Source organism: Nilaparvata lugens, chromosome X (assembly GCF_014356525.2).
Source record: "Nilaparvata lugens isolate BPH chromosome X, ASM1435652v1, whole genome shotgun sequence".
NCBI lineage: Eukaryota > Metazoa > Arthropoda > Insecta > Hemiptera > Delphacidae > Nilaparvata > Nilaparvata lugens.
This window is the reverse complement of record NC_052518.1, coordinates 10870091-10895937: the sequence shown is the minus strand read 5'-3', so window position 1 is coordinate 10895937 and position 25847 is coordinate 10870091. Positions and strand designations below refer to the sequence as shown.

The 25847-nt window shown below is 32.8% G+C and overlaps 1 protein-coding gene across 1 annotated transcript; it reads left to right on the top strand.

Annotated features, from left to right (window-relative positions):
* The first annotated feature begins 1493 nt into the window (after positions 1-1493).
* LOC120348923 (gamma-glutamylaminecyclotransferase C-like) lies at positions 1494-21669 on the top strand. The gene is made up of 4 exons (XM_039442396.1): positions 1494-1525; positions 12405-12642; positions 16308-16543; positions 19156-21669. The coding sequence occupies exons 2-4, from the start codon at positions 12409-12411 to the stop codon at positions 19229-19231; spliced, it is 546 nt and encodes a 181-aa protein (XP_039298330.1). The 5' UTR covers positions 1494-1525; positions 12405-12408; the 3' UTR covers positions 19232-21669.
* Positions 21670-25847: the final 4178 nt, after the last annotated feature.

Below are 25847 nucleotides of genomic sequence, written 5' to 3'. Positions count from 1 at the left end.
AATATAGTTTTCGATAAAAAAATACTGATAGACTACTGAATACTGATACAGAAAGATACAAAGATAAAGTAACTAATTTATGGTAGTCCAGTCACAGAAAGGTTTGACCACGCAGTTCTGTTTAGGGTAGTAAGGAGGTAAGCATATCAAAAGTCCCCACCCCTACCGCCTGTGCTAAGGGGGTGGGGGTGGTTTAAAGGTTCCATTTTTTGGTGTCTCGCATAAAACTAAAAAACGATGCAGCCTAAGGACTTGACTGTCATATAACAAATTAAAGCATACCTAATTTTCTACAATATTCATTTCACAACTTTTTTTATATCTCCTCTAGTTGCAGCAATGAAAATTGCTGCTGATATAACAATGAAAGGAAAACTTGGAATAGTGAAATAATGCATCATTCCAAAGAGAATTCAATGCTCTACAAACCTACGATAAGCATCAGTTTTTATGATGCATTGTTGGAGAGTTATAAGCCCTGAAAGGGCAAAACATATTGGATAAAAACCTGTTATTTTAACACACACCTTCAAGACCGAATATCTCAGAAACTCTTGGGAATATCACAAAATTCCACTGAACAGAAAATGTAGAGAATTTATCAAGCTTCATTTTTGAATAGTTAGTTATGTCAGTTCAACGCATTGTTCTCAAGATATGAGCGTGGAAGCAAAACGCTGTAAAATGCAACTTTTAAACCACCCTCATCTCCTTAGCACATAAGTTAGGAATGATGACTTACGATATGTTCTCCTCCTAACCAGTCTCAACAAAGCTGCAAAGTCAAAAGTTTTGTTTGAAACATTCCCTCCAAATTCCTTTGTCAATTGGTCTATTGTTGCAAAAATGGAGATTTCACACTCAACACTAATAAAGCTGCTGCAAAAGGAGTAGGGAAATTCGTAAAAGTGTGAAATTACTCATAAAATTGAAGAGAATTTAATGTTCTATAAGCTCATAATTAGCATGGATTTTTCCCATATATTTTTAATAAGTTATGAGCAAAGATAGAAAAAAAATTGGTGGCAAACGTGTTTCTTTCAAAAATGTCACACCTTCAAGAGCGGATATCACGAAAACTAGAGGAGATATAAAAAAAGTTGTGAGATGAATATTGTGGACAATTATGTAAGCTTTTATTTTTTATATGTCAGTCAAGTCCTTACGATGCATAGTTTTTGAGTTTTATGCAAGAAACCAAAAAATGGTACCTTTAAACCACCCCCACCCACTTATCACAGTGGGTAGGGGTGGGGACTTTTGATATGTTTACCTCCTTACTACCATTGATTGAACTGTGGGATCAAAAATTATCTTCGAAACATTTCCCTCTATACCCGTTTTTAAGCATTCATTGCATCCAGCACAAAGTAAAAGGAATCTCTCATCAATTTGTTTCTCTGTGGTAATGGTTGATCACTCCAAATCGATATTTTGTTCGATTGTGTTTGATTGATCACTCAAAATCGATATTTTGATCCTCTATCGATTATTTGAAAGTCTCGACTCTGAACCTGAATGGTAGGTAAGTTCTAACCTCCAAATTAATCAAATTAAAACAATAGTTTTTACTAAAGTTTCCAAGTTCATTTTTATAGATAAGTAATCTGCAAGAGAAGTATGAAGAGTGAGAAGAAACCATTGAGATATTTTTTAATTTATGATTACGCTATATACTTTTGAGGTTATGAAAACTTGAATTCAAGTTTTCAAAATCGCCTATTTAACTCAAACGTTGAATAACTTGAATGGAAGTAAACTTGATTAATGTATCTGCCCCTTTGAGAATTGCACCTTTATATATAATTATTATTTCTCAATTAAGCTACTTTACTCTGCAATACCCCGTTCTCCATAGAAAAATAATGAAAAAGAATAAAAGCAGAAAGAGGTGGACAATATTGATTTAAATCAAGTTAGTTCAGAAAAATCAGTTGAACAAAGTGTGTACCCAATATTGCTAATTGATAGGCGAATCAAGAACCGAGTGCTCGGCTAGGTTGGACGTGGTTTTGTGGCTCCTCAATCTTTCAAATGTTTGAAGTATTTTTGGTGGTTTAAGTTGTGGTTTTTCTGAGTGAGTAAATTTCATGTGCATGTGAGCGTGTCTTACCTCACCTGAATCGTTTAAAACTAAGTATAGAGTAGTTATTTCGATTTAATCTTTCTTTTTCGTAAAGAGGTTATTGAACAGACATTTTTCAGTGCTACGGAAGTGATAACGATTATAATATAAGGCTTGTTTTCAACTGAATTGTTAGAGTGAGATACCTGCTGATTGAAGGGAGTGAGTGAATTGAAGAATTAATCTTATCTTTGACGGCTTTTCAAGTGCCGGAATTCTCAGGTCCTTAGCAACAGCGTCCATAGCAACAGAGTTTACTGAACACTAACAGTGCTGTTTGAATTTATAGCCGCGCCAATTTCAAACAAGTTTCCTGTTAGGTAGGTGCCCTCTTTTCCTATATTTGTTTCCTATGTTATCAGGAGCTTCCTCTTCTATACCAATAAGGCCATGAAAGCTCTCTTGGCGACTCATTTTTTCTCCTGAGTATCCTGTCCTATTTGCTGAGATTTATCTGGTTCAGATTAATTTATTTATTTATCTCCGTTTAACTTAGCAAAATGCTTACAAGGCGAGTACGTAGTGAGCTATCAAAATTGTCAAGTGAGGATGGTGTGCAACTAATTGACGGAGGTTATTGAATGTCGAGGTTATTGAATTAGCTGTACAGATTCACGGGGCACTTGGTGTCATTTCTTCATGCTAGTCAAGCGATGCAATTAGTTGATGTATCCCCATCTGATTAGTAAATTAAATCGTTTAGATGCTTGTTTGAAAATGAATACTGGTCTGCAGCTTCATTTGACTGAAGTACTGGAAGAGAACTCCATTCTTAAGAAAAAATTGCATGATGAAAAACAAAGGAGAGCCCAATGTTTTGAGGATTCTCTGAACATGGAGGAACAGTCAGAAGGTGAAATCGAAAGATTAAGAGCTAGGGTGAATGATTTATTAAAATCTGAAGATAGATTGAAGAAGTTAATTGGTGAAAAAGATAGCAAAAAGAATGAGGAAGTAGCTGTTGAATGTAAAGCTCGTGTAAATGTGTCAACTCAAACAAAAACAAAAATTTCATGTCCTGACTGCTCTAATGTACATGAAAAACTGAAGGGTAAACAAATGGAATTGATGGAACTGAGACAGCGTCGTTGGGAGGATAAAGTTGAGATGAAAGAAAGGTTCAAGAATGCACTCTCAAGGCAGAAAACTGGGAATTTAGTCTCTGCAGTATCAGGCGTAGATGGTGCCTTTAAACCAGCAAGACAGTACAATAACAATGGAAGGAAAATCCATAGAACAATATTATTAATAAATCCAACATTCTGACACTTAATCTCTCAAATGACTCACATCAGTCTCGTAATCTAAATAAAGTGAATAACGGCTTTCGGAAACAGTTGAACAGTTCTAGAGCGCATGTAAATGTGTCAACTCAAACAAAAACGAAAATTTCATTCCAAGTTAAAATACGATGTTTTTCAGCCAGTCAGGAAAGACTGATGGCTAATAGAATCAGGTCAATGAGTGATTTTAAAACTTTTCACATGATGAAACCTGGGGTGAAATTCGATAAGGTCACTGAAGAGTGTATAAGTGTATGCTCTGATATGGGCAACAAAGACCTTGCTGTCATTATCGCAGGAACAAATAAATGACGTTACCTGTAATGAAGCTAATAATTTCATTCAATCATTCAAAGTGAGAATTGAGGATTTGCAACACACTAATGTTCTGATCTTCTCAGTGCCGCATCGATATGACTTACCCTCTTGGTCATGTGTAAATGAGGAAATTGCAAAAACCAATGAACGCTTGAAAGACATAAGTGAACAATTCTCCAACATGTATTTTTCGGACTTGAGCTCCTTAGGGCAAACATTGACAGTAGTTTGACATTGACAGTAGTTGTGGGACGATAAGGGTCCCATAACTTGTAATACACAACACATGGTCTTCACCTGAACTATTTGGGTAAAAAATATATTGCCGACGTCATAATGAACATCGCAGCGGGACTGTGTGTCAACTCGGAGACGCCCATTATGACGACGGAGGTACTATCTACGGACTTGAACTCGAGTGATGATGGAGAGCAGCCCCCTTCGCCATGTGACCCTGTTCCCTGTGACCGTTCTCGCATTGGCTCAATCCTGATAGACTTGTCAACTCAAACTAGTGGTTCAAACATGGAAATCAGTGACTCATCTGTGATTGATATACAGCTTCAAAACTCTTTTTTAGAAAATTGAAATTGGGGTTTATCAACATGCAGGGTTTTATCAATAAGGGTTTTTCACTTACCGTTTATTATTATTGCACTTTGGTTGGATTGTATTGTCATGTTGAGCTCTGTTTGATTTATGTATATGTATTTATGAGTGTGGAATAAATAAATTTGAATTTGAATAAGGAGGATATGTTAAATGAGTTTGCAGTTGATAAAAGCATTGATATTATTTGTTTGAGTGAGCACTGGTGTAGAGAGGCTCAATTATTGTCTTTTGTAAAACTAGACGACTTGGCAATAGTTTCCACAGAACAAATCACATTCGAGGTGGAGTAGCAATTTTTATAAGAAATACAATTGGAGAGTTTGATTCTTTGAATGTTGATTTTCTCTGCAGGGAGTTGGATTTCGAAGTTACATGTGTAATCAATCATATTTCAAAATTAGCAATTTTATCAATTTATAGATCTCCAAATGGAAGCTGTAGAATCTTCTTGGAACAATTGGACAAACTCCTAAACTTTTTATGTAGACCTGCATTTAAAAAATTCAAATTGTTTATAGGTGGTGATATCAACTCGGATTTTGACTTTAATAGAGACAAGCGTAGCTGTTTTGAATTAAAAAGCTTACTAAGACAATTCAACATGATTTTTACCAATACTGAGAATACAAGAGATAATGCTTGTCTTGATAACATACTCACTAATGTTAGGAGTACAGCCGTTTCCACCAGGGTTCTGCCATTCCCGTACTCAGGTCATAAGTTTCTGACCATAGATTATATCGTAAGTGAGAATCTTGATAAGGATAGTACTGATAGCCATAAGATAAATAATACAGTAATAAAGCTAGTAACAACAAGACCCATAACTGCAGACAGAATTAATAGTTTAAAAAATGCGTTGTATAATTTTGACTGGCCCGATATATATTGTAAAAATGAACCAGCTAAAGATATGTTTTCATGTTTCTTTGCTAAATTTATAAAGATTTTCAATTATAATATTCCTGAGAGAACATGTAAAGTTAGCAATAATAGAGGTAGGCAGAATAAAAGGGGGAGTTGGTACAGTTCTCAGTTGGCAGCTTTAAAGGAGCAAGTGCTATCACTAATGAGCTTAAAATTAATAATAAATTAAAAACTATGGAAACAAAATCTGCTTATATTGAATGTAGAAACAAGTATAAGAAATCTATTAGAGAGGCTAAACATAATTATAACACCGATTCTATTGAAACTTCTAATAACAAATGCAAGGCTGCATGGAAAATAATTAACACAGTTGCTAATAATGATAATAATATTTCTAGACAAAGTGTACCTTTGCATCCAGATATACTGAACAATTTTTTTATTCAGTCTGTGAAAGATATAAGAAGCTCATTGACGGGAACATGTGGAACATCATTAGATTTAAATTCTATTAAGGGACCCAGCTTGCCTGAATGTTTTAGTTTTTGTGAGGTGCTCCCTGAAGATGTGTCAGACATAGTCAAATGTTTCAAGTCCTCTGACAGCTGTGACTTTTATGGTATATCTGTCAATCTATTGAAGGAAGTAATTGATAGTATGGTAATACCGCTGACACACTGTTTTAATAAGTGCTTGTTGGAAGGAGTATTTCCAGATGAGCTCAAGAAGTCAAGGGTGGTGCCTATTTATAAAAAAGGGGATAGGAAATGTCCGAGTAGCTATAGACCTATCTCTATTGTACCTGTTCTGGCAAAAATTCTTAAAACCATAGTTTATCGTCAACTTTCCAAACACTTTGAGCGTTTAGACATAATAGCTTCTTCTCAATTTGGCTTTAGGAAAAATAACTTACTGTAGACGCTCTTCTAGAACTAACAAAGAAAATATTGGTAGCCTATGAACAGGAGAACTATGCTCTCGCCACCTTCTGTGACTTGAGTAGAGCCTTCGAATTGGTTGACCATGGAATTCTTTTAGCTACGATATTATGGAACAGGTAAAAATGCCCTCAAATTGTTGAAGTCTTACTTGGTGGATCGAAGTCAACTTGTCACTTTGGGTAGAAATGGTAACAAGTCATCAATGTTGAAGGTCGAGTCCGGGGTTCCTCAGGGTTCTGTACTTGGACCTTTCCTCTTTTTGATTATGATCAACGATTTCCCAGCTTACGTCCATTCTGATACATTTTTGTATGCAGATGATACCACACTCTTGAATATCAACAATGATCTCAATAGCCTTATCCAGGAAAGCAAGCTTACTGTGGAGCAAGCATCTCGATGGTTCAAAGCAAACGGCCTTGCTCTTAATAATAGTAAAACCGAGCAAATGAATTTCAATTTGAGGAGGGGAATCCCAGTTGAAAATCATGCAAGTGTGAAATTTTTGGGCATCCATATGGATTCGAAGCTTACATGGGACCCACACTTGAAGTATGTCAGCTTAAAACTTGGCAGAGTAATATATTTGCTTGAAAGTGTCACTGGTCTTGTGCCAAAAAAGTATTTGAGAACGGCTTACTTTTCATTTTTGCACAGTATTATGTCTTACGGTCTGATCTTATGGGGTAATGCCTCTCATATAAATGATGTTCTACTTCTTCAAAAGAAAGCTCTGAGAATTATTACAGGTTCATCTTATCTTGAGCATTGCAGACCATTGTTCATTACTGAAAAAATTCCAACTGTGATTAATTTATATTATATATTATGTCCTCATTCATACCCGGAAAAATCTGAGTAGTCTGCAGTTTAGAAGTGACGTCCATTCTTTTAACACTAGGCATAGTTGTCGCATCAATATACAGCACCAAACATTGTCAAAGTCTCTCAACAGTTTTGAAATCACAGGGCAGAAACTGTTTAATAAACTGCCTCCTCATATTTGTAATATGTCTCAAAAAACATTTGAACAAAAAATGTACGGATGGCTGATTTCAAATCCTTTTTATAAATTAACCGAATTTTATGAGTGTCATAATTTATGAACATATTGTGATAACAAATCCTAGATTGTGACTTAACTATAATATTATTAGTTATTACTGTAATTTAGTTATATGACTTTGTCCATGCTATATAATATGGCTTTCTGACAATAAAATGTTATTATTATTATTATTATTTTTTTTTTTTTTTTGTAATAGCCATGCAGAATTGAAATTATCAAGTGGTTGAAGGTGCGTTTCCTTAGCGATGGCTCTACAATTTTAGCTACACAGCTGTAGCCGCAACTATAATATAGTTGAATTAGTATGAATTATGAATTTCATTCAATATATAATTCCTTTCAAATTAAGGTGACGTATCATACATCACTAGAACTTTGCTCTTAACATGTGATTTCATGTGGAATATTGGCATAGGCTTTAGATTAAAATAACCTGAGACTGTTACAACCGGTAGAAACTGAGCGGCTATGACCGCGCGTCTATAATATATTGAAGAGTAGACTGGTCTAGTCTAGTAGAACAGAATCCAACTAGATACGTGGAAGAGAAACAACTTTATCACATCTTCCAATTTCCTTTCTAATCCAATTTAGACTACTATTGATAAAAAGAAAGTATAAGTGTCATCATCTAAATGGCTCGAGGTTAGGCCTTGAGCATTTTATGGTATTCATGAGTACCTACTTCGATTATGATGATTTGATTATGATTTTTCTGCTTTTTTTACTTTATGATTTTTCTGCTGAGGATTATGCCCAAATGAGCTTCAGGCTTGTGCGTTCCTAATAAAACTGATGATGAGAGATGAGTGGACCAGTAGCTTTAGTTGGTTTCCGAACCACTGGAAAACGATTTTAATTAATAAATGGTATTTAGAAGAGTTATTCTCCATTTTAATGGAGTGGTCTAGTAGATAGAGTGCTTGCTTAGCAGCCTAGAGATCCCGGGTTCAAATCCGCTCACCACAAGTTTTAGAACAGGTGATTCCCGTGTTATCGGATGGGCACGTTAATTGTCGGTCCCAGCTGAAGTATGACAGTCTTAAATGATGTACTCAGGTGAAGTGGGACCTTCCCGAAAGGGACTCCTCACCAACAAAGTTTTTTTCAAAGTTTGGAATTTTCTAATTAATTGTGATTGATTTAATTTAATTTTGAAGTATTTTTTAATTTAAAAATGATTTTTGTGTGTTTTGAATTGTGAATTGAGTGTGTAATAGAAGAATGTTAAGTGACACATAACCTAGCTACATTTGGACTGTTGTATAAATTAGAATTGGAACCGTTTTGGGCTTATAAGCCTACTGTAGTACTTTTCTATAAGTTGTGTAATTCTGAATGATTAAATAAATAAATAAACAAAAGCTATACCGTACGAATTTACTTTAGTGGCTCTTAATTTACAAATTGGCTCTTGAAGTGGTCAAACTTACAACGGGAGTAGCGCAAGGAACAGATCAACCATAATTGAAATTGAAATTCTTTATTCTCCAAAAAAAGATTAACAATACAATTATATTTACATGTAAAAAATAAAAATATATTTCATTGGAGGCTCCTCTATGGGCACAAATACCAGTGAGAGAGGAGCGAGTTGTCTAGTAGCATCAATATATATAATCTTAAATTAAACTATTTATAGCTATGGAAAATATGACTAAATACAATGAAAGAAATTGTTTAAGATAGAATATGCTAGAGTAACAAATAAAACAAAACTTTATCTGGAGAGAGGTATTATTATAAAGCAAATAAAATAAACCAAATCAAATCTCTTAATTTCATGTTTATTCCAATGACGAAGCCTATTGTACTAATCTGTATCACATGGCAAATGAAAATTATGTTCTATTCTTTTGTTACTTTCTGCTTTAGTTTTGCAACAATCTGGTTATTTCTTGCTATTTATTTGCTTTTGTGATTTGTTGTACACTGCTCAAGGCAACTGAGATTGAACTATTATGTTTTGTTCATTTCATTACTCATCAAGCTTTGAAGATTGAAAGGCTGATAGGACTCATTCCGGTATTATCATATGTAACAGTAAGATGACAAATTTAATTGCATCCCCAGTCGTCAGCACAGCTCACTGAACCTTGGAGTGTTCCGTGATCTAGTGGATAGAGTGATTGCGTAGCAACCTAGAGATCCCAGTTCAAACCCACTCAGAGCCAAAAGGTTTTGATCAGGTCACTACCGTGTTATCGGATGGGCACGTTAAACTGTCGGTCCTGGTAGTATGACAGTCATAAGGCCCATTGACGGCTCTAATGATATATCCAGGCGAGGTGGAACTTCCGTCAAGAACTCCCCACTAATAAAAGCCATAAGAATATTATTATTATAGAACCTTCCTTTCTCTGTTGCTTAAATTTCTTGAAATCCACTGGAGCTCCGGAGATTCGATAGGAGAATGATTGTCTTTGCAAACTCTAGAAGTCTGCCTGTGGTGCTTTTCCATAAATTGGGAATATCCTGTGTGTTTAGGTGATACGGGGATGTTTCTTTAAATCACTACAGTTGAGACAGTTTCCTCAGGATTCACAAATTCGGTTTTTTAGTACATTTCGTTGTGACAAGTAGTATACTTGTAACACTATAAATAAAAAAAAGAAAACATTTGTCTCTAGAAATGGTTCCATAGATTCAAAACCTAGGTTTCATTGCTCAATGCATAATCAACATCAATTTTATTGCAGATTGAGTTTTGTATCAATAGAATCTTTTCAGTAGAATAGACAACATACCTTTGTTTTTATTTCATTATGGTACAATTCTACCTCACATTTGTCAATAGTATTGATACAAAAAGTTTTTTTTAATAATCAAATCAAATCATTTTTTATTTTGACAAAAAACACAACTCAGTGAAATAAAGAAATAAACTTCTATAAAGTTAGTTCCTGTCAAAACAAAAATACTACTTGCTAAATTATGCTTAATTTGTATGCAAGTAGGAGGTCAGTGAAAAAAAAGTTTTGTCATACTTACTCAGTTGCAGCTGTTTTCCATGCTTTAAATCAAGCCGGTAAACAGCTGTTTGCAAAACAAGAAAACATGTGATTTTCATTACAGCATACTATTACTGTAAAGAGATCATATGTTCTCTTTACAGTCGAGTATGTTAGGACTCTACTGAGTCCTAATAACATCTGAGTAATTAATATACTAACTCAAATATTAAAGAACTCATTTAAGGAGTTTCAAGTTATAAGAACTCATCTGAAATCTTATAATTTAGGCCTTTATTATTTTATTTGAGCTCGAAGGGTCTGTCTGTTATGAACTAGGCGCTACGGACTAGGTAATGTTTATAGAATGCAGTAGCTCGAGCAGCAGCAGGTAATGGTTTCTGTTTTTCAGCAATATTATTCTTTCTCAGATAAGTATGACAAAATATATTGTACATAACTTGTACGGTAACGTATTTACCGCATTCGTATGATAATTCTGCCCTCAACTACGTTTCGGGCAGAAACAATCATACTTATGCGATAAATTATCGTTACCGGACTTGTTACGTAAAGTACTATTTTAATGCTACATTCACACACACACTCACACATCTTTCTCTTTCAAGTTGGTATGTGCAAAAAAGGTAAAAGAAGTATTGTAATAGAATGAGAATCAGAAAATTACAGAAAAATAACTCTGAATAGTTTCAGGCAGACATCCAGTAAGCCATTTTGATATTTGTTTTTTCAAAAGTAATAGTATTTGTCACTTTATTATAAATTATAATTGTTACTCCATTAATATAAAGAACAAAGTGGCAATTAACAACAACAGTAATAACAATGAAAGGAACAGTTTTGGGCTATAAGCCTGTTGTTCCTTTCCCAATCATTCATAGTTGAGATTGATATTGGGCCATATGAATAAAAACAGAGCATATGCTCATGAGCATGAGCATGGAGCATAAGGTTTTGCTCATGAGCATTAGGTAGAAGCATAAGCATTTGCTCATTTTTATATGAATAAGCTTCACCTTATGCTCTTACCTTATGCTCCTGAACTCCAGAGCAAATTGACACGTATTTTAAAGATTTTTCATCAGCTGAATAGCCTTACTTTGTTTTTATAGTGAAATTTGCTACTCCCATAAGTGCTAAATATGCAAGTACCGTATAGATAATGCTTGTGTTTGGTCATCTGTTCTGTTCTCTCTATCTATGAATTGAGTTTTAGGTTAGTTGAGTTCTGAATTTTGAAATAATAGCGTGAAAAATGTCATCTCTATAATAATCTTCAGCATATTCTTATAATCTCAATAGCCTTCTTATAATCGTCTACACTCTCATCTTCTTAAATGTCTATTTCCTATTCTGTGATGTAGGAATAATGGTGATATATATCACGGTTGAATCTAAAAAGAGTTTTATAGTTATCAACTATTTGTTGTGATCGTATCTGGTATAGTTTCCTCTTCCTCACACGAATTAGTTGAGCCATTTTACTATGGGCAAAAGTTTAAAAGCTGCTCTAGACTTAACTCACCTTTTTTGAAGCATTTGCTTCAAAAGTTGAGCAAATGCTCCAGTTTATTCATACAATTTTGAGTATAAGCTTTTACTTTTGAGCAAATGCTAAAACTATTTTTTTATGAGCATGAGCAAAAGGTTTTGCTCACGTTTATTCATAGAAAATGAAGCATATGCTCAATATTTTAGAAGCATACGCAAATGCTCAACTTTATTCATATGGCCCATTGTATTTATCAATGTATAAATAGATGAATATCTATGATAAATACAAGAATGGATCACAACAGTTGAACATATAAATTCTTTCAACTTTTCAAACTAAAAAGTGTTCTGTAAATGTAATCCATATTAACGGATTAATTAAGGTGAAATGAAAGAAATATTATCAGTTCTACATAATTTATTTGAGCAAATTAAGTTTCAATGCACTTAAGGCATCATCATCAGTGGTATGTTTTGGTTAGACTGAGACTCCATCCATTTTCCTCAGTCTTATGTCATTGAAACTTTAGTTGTCTAAATGAATGGCAAAATGTCATTAGTCAATTGACAAATGTCAAAAACTTTAGTTGCCTAACTATATAACTGACAAAATTTCTTTCATTTCACCTTAACATGGAGAAATTTCACAACATCTCTGTTCTTAGTGTACATTTTATTAATTGCTAAACTCAAACTATATTTTAAAAATTTTTGTTTCAGGCAAATGTCCTCTGAAGAAATGGAAGCGAGTCATCTCAATCACTTGTTATTTGTCTATGGAACTCTTAAACAAGGCGAACCAAACCAAGATGTAATAAAAACAGAAAACAAAATCGATGGAAAAGAGCAACCTCAATCTCAATTCATAGGCAAAGCTGAGACTATTGAGAAATACCCGCTAGTTATTGCAACCAAGCATAATGTTCCGTTTCTCTTGAATCTACCTGGAACTGGCTATGTAAGTGAAAGTAGGAATTAACTCTGACTTATCACACTAAGGCTCGATTACACAAAAGCCTGTGGAATGTTAATTATGATCAAATTCCAAGAGAACCAATCAGAGAAGATGTTTATCAAAAGAAGGCTTCTCTGTTTGGTCCACTTGACGTTTAAAATTCAACAGGCTTTTGTGCATAAATAATTATACTTATAAGTATTAATTATTATAATAATTATACAATACTTATTGAACAATAAATACAAAACCACTCTTAATCATGCCCAGATTTGAAGTTCAACAGAAATAGGCTTAGAGGCTGATCTTTAAATCGTTCCTCAAAGTAATCCACTCTAAACGAACATTCTTTGTCATAAATCACTTCGCTTATATGGGCTACTTGATTCAAATAAAGACAATATAAAATTTTTAATAAAAGGTTACTAAAAGTTTTTATATCAATCAATCAAATCAATCAAAATTTTTATTCACAATACAAACAGTTGAGGGTCCTGCCAAACCAAAAGGTTTTTCGGCGGGTGCCCAGTTACAGAAAAAAATGAGTTACAAAAGATAAATAAATAAACTTAGACAAAATAAATATTACAAACAACAAAAATACCACCTAATTCAAAATGAAAAATACAAAGATTTCAAATACTTATGAAGAAAGTAAAAATAAAACAAATTGATAATTCAAAATTCAAAAACTTATTATAATTGAAGAATATAATAACAAATAATAAACAAAAATTTTATCAATAGAATAAACAAATAACATTTATAACTGAACGACGTCCTAAACCATATGCACATTCACACTGATACACCAACTATTTATTTGATCAGATCATGCTTACACAAGATTTAATTATCATATAACGCTTTCCAGAATTAAGCGCGAGAAAACCAGAAGACATCTAGGCGCCCAGACAAGCTGTTATACGTTCTTTGCATCCTATTTAATAGTGCATAAAAATTGCATTCAATGAGGCATGCAATTATAGTCTACACAGCTGCTGATTTTTCACCAAGTTACATTGAGATATTGAATTGCATGCATCATGGCATGCGATTTATAATCCACTCGACAGCTGATTTATGATTAATAATTCTCCATAGTCTGATTTTTACTCTAATATTGGCGTATGAAGGAGGCTCCTTTTTCCTTTTATATTATCCTTGAAATGCAAAATTTCCAAAAACCTTGTATATACGTCGACGCGCAATTAAAAAAGGAACATACCTTTCAAATTTCATAAAAATCTATTACCGCGTTTCGCCGTAAATGCGCAACATATAAACATTAAGAGAAATGCCAAACCGTCGACTTGAATCTTAGACCTCACTTCGCTCGGTCAATTATGGAGAAATTCCACATCTCTGTTCTTAGTGTAAATTTTATTAATGGCTAAACTCAAACTATATTTAAAAAATTTTTGTTTCAGGCAAATGTCCTCTGAAGAAATGGAAGCGAGTCATCTCAATCACTTGTTATTTGTCTATGGAACTCTTAAACAAGGCGAACCAAACCAAGATGTAATAAAAACAGAAAACAAAATCGATGGAAAAGAGCAACCTCAATCTCAATTCATAGGCAAAGCAGAGACTATTGAGAAATACCCGCTAGTTATTGCAACCAAGCATAATGTTCCGTTTCTCTTGAATCTACCTGGAACTGGCTATGTAAGTGAAAGTAGGAATTAACTCTGACTTATCACACTAAGGCTCGATTACACAAAAGCCTGTGGAATGTTAATTATGATTAAATTCTAAGAGAACCAATCAGAGAAGATGTTTATCAAAAGAAGGCTTGTCTGTTTGGTCCACTTGACGTTTAAAATTCAACAGGCTTTTGTGCATAAATAATTATACTTATAAGTATTAATTATTATAATAATTATACAATACTTATTGAACAATAAATACAAAACCACTCTTAATCATGCCCAGATTTGAAGTTCAACAGAAATAGGCTTAGAGGCTGATCTTTAAATCGTTCCTCAAAGTAATCCACTCTAAACGAACATTCTTTGTCATAAATCACTTCGCTTATATGGGCTACTTGATTCAAATAAAGACAATATAAAAATTTTTAATAAAAGGTTACTAAAAGTTTTTATATCAATCAATCAAATCAATCAAAATTTTTATTCACAATACAAACAGTTGAGGGTCCTGCCAAACCAAAAGGTTTTTCGGCGGGTGCCCAGTTACAGAAAAAAATGAGTTACAAAAGATAAATAAATAAACTTAGACAAAATAAATATTACACTTCAAAGATTTTAAGTAAAAAATGAAAGAAAACTAATACAAAATGGAAAAATAAAATAAGAAATATACATCAGATTTTGATACAGAATTAATAAGAAAAATGGAAAAATAAAAATTTATTAGAAAGGAATGAAATAAAAAGGAAAAGGGAAAAATTGTTTTACACAAGTAATAGTACATTTTTATCGTTGAGGCAGGCGGCAGTGACAATAAAAGGAAAAATTTAAATCTTCAGCCAGCAAAAAATGAAAAATTCTAATAATGTAAGCATATGCTGTCATTTTTCAACTTGACGTTTCTTAAATTATGTGTACGTTTGTAATATTATTAGTTTCATAAATTGATTGTGCTGTTATTATTGAGATACATTACATCCTTCTTAGAGTAATCACGAATATTTGGAGGTAGTCTGTTTTAAATAAGTAGGGAATTACATAATGTAGGGATCTTTTACCATAAATATTATTGTTGCTGGGTACTACATATATTGAGGGAGATCTTAAATTATAGGGTGAGGGAGGAGCAAGGAGTCTATAGTATAAATTTTCTTTCTTTGTGGAGTATTACAATTTTGAAAAGATAGAAATGTTTGGGCGATAAGGTATGATAGAATATTTGTAAGCTACGTGGGTTGTATGGATCAATATTATTAACATAAGGAATTCTGGTAGCTATACATTTTAATGTTCTCAATTGTATTCGTTCAACTCTAGATAAAAGATAATTTGCTGCACTTCCCCATGATTCAATGCCATATCTAATTATTGGTTCCATCAAGGACTTATAAATCAGATATAAGCAGTCAGGGGTGATATTTTTATGCAAATAAAAGACTTTTGCGTTAAGCGCTTGAAGTTTTTTTGAAATGTAGTCTATGTGAGGACACCATCTCAGGCTGCTATCGATTATAATGCCAAGGTAACGGGTACTATTTACTAAAGTTAGAGACGGACAAGTGCAGATCTGAGAAGCATTCGCATATATTGTTTTTATTCTTTGCCATACTGCCCCTCCCATTCACATTCCAGTTACCATGTGAGCATTATAATCAAAATCATTCTAATTATTTCAAAATAATGAAAATTCAATGGATCTCTTTGAAGTATCAAGTAAAAATAAATTTGTTTGATTAAAATTTAATTTAGAATAAAAACGAACAGAGCGAAACAAACAATATATGGTAGCACATACAACAACAATGCAACAATAACAACAAAATACCTAATAATACCTGTTATAATATTACAAAAATGACAATCCATTTGTGATGAGTGACCTACAAACTGAGCATAAGTCTGTTCAATATAAATTCATATTTTTAAGTATCTTGTCTGAATTGTGGCATGATTGTAAACATAGATGTATTTCATTGCATGTGTGTTAATTAATAAGTACTTACCTGTATTTTTCAGAACGTTACTGGTGAGATCTATGAGATAAATGATAAAATGCTGGAAAAACTTGACATTTTTGAAGAATGTCCAGAATATTACATAAGAAGAAAAGAATGTGTTCGTCTACTAGACACCCAAAAGACAGCTGAGTGTTGGATTTATTTTCTCAAAGGACATCATCCTAATTTGATCAAGCTAGAAATGTTCAACAACTATTGCTCTAACGGTGAACATGGATTACCCTACTTGGAAAGGTAAGTAACCTTTGTTACTTATGTATATGATCTAAGTTATACCTTTGTATATGATCTATAAAAAAGGGTTTAGACTTGTGGTCGTATTCAGAAAAGCGTTCTTAGTCAAGTTTAATTATAAAAGTCACTAAATTGTAAGTCAGTATTCAACAACTGTACTTACTCAAGTAAAAATTTATTTAAAAACTTGAAACCTTACTTGAATACTAGTAGTTCTGTGAACAGTAGACCTCACGCAGTTTTCTCATCCACAAGTATCTGATGTCACCTGTTCTAGTTGATTCAGTTGAATCATAATTTACTCTTGAAAACTGCTATTTGGTTTCTCCAAGATCAAAAACTCACTTATGTTAATAAACTCAGTTCACGTTTGAATTTGTATCACATATGATGATTTATCCAGTTTCGTGAAAATCTTTCCATCTGATAAAAATATTTCCAACTATTTTCAAATTAATTTTTTTCAATCAGAATATTATAATTTCTTCGGCATTATTCGGTTCATTTAATCAATTTTTATTTTATTCTCAATCACCTATTAAATTTGTTTTTCAAATGTGAGAATATTGATACTGATGAGCACGCGTCATGAAAAATATTGAAACCCTACCTTATAGAAATAGACACGGCCAGACATCTGTGTAATGCAATTACACTTGTCAGCTGGTTGGCTATCTTCAAAGTAGATTATATATATATATAGTGATATCAGAGTATGGAGGAATTCCTTTTCTTTTCATATTATCCTTAAAATGCAAACTTTCAAAAAACATTGTGTATATATCGACGCGCAGTAGAAAAAGGAATATTCCTGCCAAATCTCATGGAATTCTATCAACGCGTTTGGCCGTAATCGCGTTACATACAGACAGACAAAAGCAAATCGAGTTGAAACATAGACCTCACTACGTTCGGTCATCACATCGTTTAATACGAATTTATCATTGATTATAATTAGTTGAAAGAATTTCTGATTAAAAGGATTTTTTTGGTAAAAATAACATAAGTAAAATAATAAAAGTCAGCTGGGTTAACTCAAATATAAATCATCGTTATTATCTTTGTAAAAATAAATAGTTTCAATCATTTTATTCAACTATGAGATTAACCGTGGATAATCTGAACAAATAATATGTTTCATTTGTTCATTTTTATTTATCTTGTATGTGTGTGCGAATTAATATACATTATCTGGAGCTTCCTCACATTGTATGCACAACCAATCGATAAATTCATTTCAACACAAAACACATACATATAATCACAATAGAACAGTTACCTTGAAATAAAAAAAAAACAATAGACCATGGAATTTGCTAAATGGTGTGGTGTGCTGGAAAGAGAAAGGAGAGAAGAATAACTTGCCAACTATGGTTTCTCATGTAATAGGCAGGTATAGGGTAAGAACAGCAAGAGACGGAAAAAGTGAAATAGATGGAGCGAGGAGAAAATGAGAAACCAAAAAGTTAAGCTAGTGCAGTCATAATCTAAAAAAAATCCCAGCTACTGTGACAATCCTGGCATTCAAAGCTCTTGGGTTCCACATATGAATTTATAGATTATGCGCTCCAGTCGCGTCGGCTCTAACCACGCGGCTCTGGTCGCGCGGCTTGATTCGTCGCTAAGGAATTACACCACAATACACTACACAGTACTCTTGTGCTATTACTTCTTCATAGATGTTACCCGAGTCATACAATCTTGTAAAAGTAAGAATATAATAGAATCCTAGAATAAACAATAATCTAATATAATTATAATAATCATAATCTAATACTGTGTGAAAGGCAATTACTCTGCCAGGTATAGAACAAAGCGTTTCACGGAGCAAAATGAGTTTTTTGCCTTATGCTTGGACCTAATTTTTAATACGAAATATAATATAATAATCATAATCTAATACTGTGTGATAGGCAATTAGGTACTCTGCCAGGTATAGAACAAAGCGTTTCACGGGAGTGGCCGTAGTCGTGTTTCGGATGGACACGTTAAGCCGTCGGTCCCGGTTACCTAAAAAGCAGTCGTTAGGTCATGTCATTGATTATATAAACTCTGAACCCTGAGCCCTGAACTCTGAGCCCTGAACGTGATCAGTTGCGACCTGAAAACTCTGACACCAGACCTGAGCCAGCCAGGTCACACGATATTATTATTATTATATGGAGCAAAATGAGTTTTTGATAGAATCCTAGAATAAACACTTTTTATAATAATCATAATCTAATAATGTGTGAAAGGCAATTACTCTGCCAGGTATAGAACAAAGCGTTTGACGGAGCAAAATGAGTTTTTTGCCTTATGCTTGGACCTCATTTTTAATACGAAAAAAAATACTAAAAGTAATACACTTTAGTGAATATTATATAGATTCCAGATGTTTGCTGCAATGTATTACAGAAGCATACAGTATATGATTTCTCAATATAGAGTGATTATTTTATTGATTATTTAAATCAAATAGCAGCATATTTCACTTGTAGATTTTTTTCAACTCATTTCAAAGACATTATAATAGATATCCATTCAACTTTTTCTACATTGTTAAATGTTGGGAATTTGGTCTATAGATATCTCTGATTGTAACTAAATATTGTATTTGTTTACTTTTGTAGCCCAGGAAATGAGTCATGCTGGAATGATGTACTGGAGACTAGTGCACAGTTGAATCCAAATGGTGATAGTTCTTAAATTCTTATACACAAATAACTAAATATTTATAGCACATAACATAAAACACTTTAGCACATAACAGAAAACACTTTTTCAGTTTTATAATACTAATTTGAACAGGAGATACGATACAGATAGATGAAAAACACTTAGAAACTTATATTATTTTTAGAAATTTTCGGTGGCTGAGCCAATCTTTGTCGACCATGTAGTGAGTCATGGTCGACACTTACTATGTAGACTCACTACACGGCCGACAAAGGTTGGCACAGCCAACGAAAAATTCCAAAAATAATGTAAGTTTCCAAGTGTTTTCCACCTATCTGTATCGTGGTTTCCTGTTTAAATTAGTATTATAAATATATATAGGTGTATAGGTAATATAGTGTAGAATGTATAGTAAAAAATATTTTGAAGAGAATAATTATAAGTGTAAATAATATTGTCTTTTTTCTTTAGGGCTACTCTTAAATATAAATAAAATTAGAAATTCAAGTACCTACCCTTTTAAAATTGTACAATCACGACATATTTCGGCTATATAATGTCAATATTAAATCTTTATCAAGATTGATCTTGATTAAGACTTGATAATGGCATTATATAGCATGATTGAACAATTATAGCATATTGACATGTCATGATTGAACAATTTTAAAAGGTTAGATTTCTAATTTTATTTATATGTGTAAATAGTATATTTAGGTGTGGCGAATCATCTGCTGATTACCACCCATGTGAATCATGTGATTAGAAAAACTTATATTAGTTTGTTGATTACTTGTTATCAATATTTCAGTTCAATATTTATTATCATTTAGTTAAAATCAACTTATTCATTAGTCTAATGTATTTTGTATTATAGAAAATATGCAACAAAATCTCTATATACATATATTTATCAATCACTCAATCACTCAATCACTATACATATATAGAGTACTTTTGCAATTTTATCGGGCTAGTGAAAACTTGAGGAATACAGTAGATTTAGCTGAGCATGCGCCTCTTACTCGGAGGGCTGGTCAGGTTAGAGTGCCAACACCCAATTCTACTTTTTTTATAAAATCGTTTCTATTCTTAGAAGGAAAATTCTGTAATAAACTGCCTTCATCCATTGTGTATAGTGGCTCACCACAGCTGTTTAAACGTAATTTGAAGACTTACCTGTCAAATCTGAGTGAAGAAGATGTAGAAAGTATGTATAATATAATTGTATAATTCTTCTATTTAGTTTTAGCTTTGGATTTCTGATAAGAACTGTTTGATGGCTCCCAATATGATAAATTTTGAACAAATAGCGTGGAAATAGTTTTATAGTTCATGAATATTATTGTTTTGTTGTGATTGGATGCCATTTTTATAAATTTTCATTTAGCTGGTAGTGCAAAACTCAAGTGAATGTGTCATCTTTTATTATTATTTCTTTTTAATTGGTAATGTACTGTTATCAAAAGAATAGAATAGAATAGAATAAATTTTATTTCACTTGCTCAAAATGCAATACAATATGAATATATAGTACATAGTATATATTTATGCATTATACAATATTATTACAAGCATTTAAAAATAAATAAATAAAAAGTATATAATACATAACTAGCATATTACCTATTTGTTTATAAATAATAAACTGTAAATTTTAAAATTTGAATGGAATTTTGTATTATGACCAAATGAACATAAAATATATATTTTTGAAAATACAAATATATTATAATTATTGACATTGTATAACCAAAAAATAATGCATAATATGCATATTGATGCAAGTGGAACAAATACTAGCTTGCAAAGTGAGAGAAATATCACTTGAGTGCAAGCAGGAGTCGTTTGGTTCTTCAAACGCACACACACACACATTCACACATTAAAAAAAATTATAAATGCCTAATAGGACTCGAATTTTGAGATACAAAATTATTCAAAGGGTGTATAATCATGCTCAATGCAGCACAATAAACCATTCCTCAACATAATTTGGATGAGCTTCGAAAAGCCAAGGCTTTAGTTTTGATTTAAATTTTTTGAAGGTTCTCAAATTTTTAATTTCTGCAGGCAGAATATTGTAGAACTTCGGCCCAAGAAATAGAAAGCACTTCTGAAAAAGAGTACAGCTTGCTTTAGGGCATCTCACCAATCCCAGAGTTATCTGCCGCGTTTGCTGGGAATGATTACCCTCAACCATGGGCTGACCATAGCTTCCACTCATCCTGTAGAATAGAGCTAGGACCTTGAAGACGTACATATGTCTGAGAGGCAATGCATTTATCCGTCTGAAGAAAGGGAATGAATGGGTTTGTCTGTGAACTCCAAATATAACTCGAACTGCTGCTTTTTGTAATGTAATTATTGATTTGAAGTGAGAAATGTAAGTTGAAGCCCAGCATGCTATCCCATAATCCAATTTGGAGTTAAGGAAAGCAAAGTATAGTTGACGCGAAATATTTGGGGGAAGGAATTGCCTTAGATTATAGAAAACTCTTAACAAGTAGAATAGATGCTTCCTTAGACCCAGAACATGGATATTCCATGACAATTTATCATCTACAACCAACCCAAGATATCTTATAGACTGATTTCTTTCTACAACAGTGCAGTTACACTGCATCCTATTGCAGTCAATTTCATGATAGAAGATAGGGACGTTCAACATGAGTGGTGATGACAAAGAAAAAGTTAAGTAATTTGTTTTTGCAGCATTTAGTGTTAACTTATTGTAATTAAACCAAAGGCGGAGTGTATCAAGATCTTGCTGCATCATCACTTGCAGTTCTTCAACATTTTTAGATGAATAAGAGAATGCAGTGTCATCAGCAAAAGACGTTGCAATGCCATTGAACTTGTAAGAGAATAGGTCATTAATGTACACAAGAAATAGTAGGGGTCCAAAAACAGATCCTTGGGGCACACCATTGCTAATACTAAGAATGTTACTGTTTACATCTCCAATGGAAACATACTGCTGCCTATTTTCAAGGTATGATTTCATCCATTCTGAAGCCCGGCCACGGATACCAGCAGTATTTAGTTTTTTAAGTAGAATAGAATGGTCAAGCGTATCAAATGCCTTCTTTATGTCAAGGAATAGTCCGTGAACCTTTACATTTCTTGCATTCAATCCCGAATAAATCTGTGAAATGAAGTTATATAATGCCATTCCAGTACTCAAACCCTCCTGAAATCCAAACTGACTCTTATAGAAAAAGTTATTACTCTTCAAAAAGTGAAAAATTCTCCTTCTCACAATCTTCTCAAATACTTTTGAGAACACAGACAAAAGAGATATTGGTCTGTAATTTGAAGGATCCGAACGACTCCCACTCTTAAATATAGGAATCACCTTGGCAATCTTCAAGGGATCAGGGAAAATACCTGTATATATACTTGCATTAAAGATATCATATAGAACTGGAACCAATGGAACGGCAATTTTTTTTAAAAGATGTGAGGAGATACAATCAGGACCAGGAGACTTACCATCCTTCAAAGAATTTATTTCAGTAAGGATCTCATGGAAATCTATTGGTCTTATGAAAATAGTATTATAGACATTCTCTGATTTGAAACAAGCTTTGTAATTATCTATAGTATTTTGAGTCAATGGACTCATTGAAGAGATTAGTCTGGTAGGAACTCCAATGAAGTAATTATTGAAAGAGTCAGCTACCATTTGCTCATCAGATATTACCGCATCATCTATTTTCAATTCAATAGTCTGATTCTTCTTCGAGGTCTGTCCACATAAGTTATTTATTTCCCTCCATTGGTTTTTTACAGATAGGTCTTTCAAATTCGAATAGTACTTTGTTTTCTCTAGTTTGATCCATGTTTTTATATTATTTTTCAAAGCAATATACGAATTTTTGAGCCTATTATTATTAGGATTCCTAGCTAGTGCCTTAAAAATCTTATCACGATTTTTTATTGCTATACATAAACCGTCTGTCATCCAAGGTTTGAGCTTTTTAAGTCGGGCATGACTCTGACTTAATACCACTGTGCGTTTGGACTGGTTCAAATAGTTCTTTAATACATCTAAAAATAAAGACATTTTAGTATTTATATTGTCACTCAAATAAAGGGGATCCCAATCATGGTGCATCAACAATGATATTAATTTATCATAATCAATTCTATCTTTTTTAAAATCAGCTTGGCTATTTTTATGAACATTTGACTCTGAGATAGCAATCGACACAGCTCGGTGATCGGTTAGCAGAGTATCAATAACATTGATCTGAAGAAGATATGATCTATGCATGTTGAGCTTGACGAAGTCACTCTGGTGTCTATATCAATAAGCGATTTATATCCATTACTACTCATAATTTCCAGATATTCGAGCGTATTACTATTATTCATATCATTTATATTGATATTGAGGTCGCCTATTATTAAAGAATCCGAGTCACGATGTTGCTCCAAGAAAGCAACAAGGCCACTCAAGAATTGACTGATCTCAACTCCATGCCATCTATATAAGCACAGAATACTAAATTTATAATTCAAAAGTTCACACTCTAAGAAAATGGAGTCAGATCCATCAATAATTATACTATCAATTTTAGAGCATCGAAGGCCACTCTCCACTGAAACATAAACCATTATACCTGATGCTGCAGTAAAATCACTACCAGCATGGAAACTCTCATAACCTTCAATATTAAATAATCGATGATCATGACAAGATTGAAGCCAAGTCTCAGACAAAACAATGATTGATGGTAACTTCTTCCAAGAATTAATATAAGTGATAAAATCGTCGAAATTTCTATTTATACTGCGTATATTCTGATGCACTATGGTTCTATTACCATCTTCTGCTAAGGAGGATGAATTTATTTCATCTATACCTAAAATATAACTACAGCTACCGGTACCTTCCATTATGAACAAAAGTACATTTTATAATACTATTACCAACATTCATACAAAACACATTCACACATGAACCAACTAAATAAGAAACAAACTTATTAAAGTAAATAAGAGTATTGGGAAAAATGAAAAGAAAATACTCAAAACTGAGTGATAGGGAAAACAACATAGTGAAAAGTAAATAGTGAGAATCCATCGCTATCTGTACAATTTAGAAGGATGGAATCCATTACCTTTATTACTCTTTAATTCACGAAACAAAAAAAAAATTATCCTACAATACAACTTGTCGAAATCTATCATATTTAAATTGATGCAAAAAAAAGCTTAATACTAGAAAAAAGTAAGTAAAATTAAAAAATATAAACTTATTGGGGTACTGTACATAATCATATACACGAAAGGACTCTTTATTGTGTATATATTCATACTTTCTATACTGCTTTTAATCAATGCCTATATAGGTAGCTATCATATGAAGCTGTCATCAATCACTACCGAAAATATTATTGAATCACCGTAAAAATTATAGAATTATAGAATTTATAGAATTATAGAATTTTATAGAATTTATTGAACTTATTAAGTTATTACTCAATTTGATATGAACGCTACAAAGCTTAATGATGAAAAAGTATAGCAGAATCAATACCAGCAATAGTTATTTATCATCATAAAGAAGAGGCTAATTGAAACTCAAGATAACCTTCTAAATGTTTCATGTGGAAATCGACAGTAAATTATATTCATATTAAAAAAAAATGCTTAAATTTACAGCTTAGCTAGCATAAGATGGTAATTACTATAATACTTCAAATCTGCCAAGATCAATATTTCGTTAGTATTTTTGGTTTAGGTTATTCAACAAGCTTAAAGTCCGTGATATTTTGAATGACAACAGCTTTTGAGGAATCATCTTTACGAATCAGCACAGTACCGTTTCTGAACCAGATATACTTGAAAACACTTTGTTTTTGAAGTTCTTTACCCCTCTTGAATATTTGTAGATTATGTGGAGACATGGACTCATTGACATAAACAACTTGAGAACTACCCTCCCATCCAATATCCTTCAAAAATATATTTCCTTTCTTCATTTTTTGTTGCAAAAACATTTGTTTGTCTAAGTTCTTATTAAACTTAACTATAATGTGAGGTGGAAACTTTTTATTCTGTTGGACAGTCTGTGGCAATTATCTATCATATCTGGTTTAAAGTTGAACTGAATAGTCTTAGAAATTCTCGATAGCAAGTCAAAGATGTTCTCGTTGCTGACATACGGCACGCCTACAATATTCACGGAGTTTTTCCTACTATACTGTTGAGACTGAGCAAGATCGGATTTTACTTTCAGTAGTTCATTTTTCAATAAAATAATATCGTTGGAGGCTGTAGTAATGTTATTAGTACAAGTGTTTATCAATTCCTGATGCTTCAAAATAGAGTTTTTATTTTCACTACAAAGTGTAAAGCGACTATCAATTGATTTAATCATTTCTTCCTGTTGCGTTCGAATAGTTTCAACATCGGTTTTGACCGTCTTCAATTCACTTAGAATCATATCTAGCTTATCAGGTTGAGAACCGCTATCAGTTTGTTGATCAGCCTGCCTATCTTTTTATCTTCTTCAGTATCACAGTCAGCAGCTCCTTTCTTCTTAGCCCCAGCCCTTGAAAGCATGTTTTAACCAAACGAAGCAAACTCCGAACACTCCGAATTACAATATAATTGACACTAAAATCACTATAAC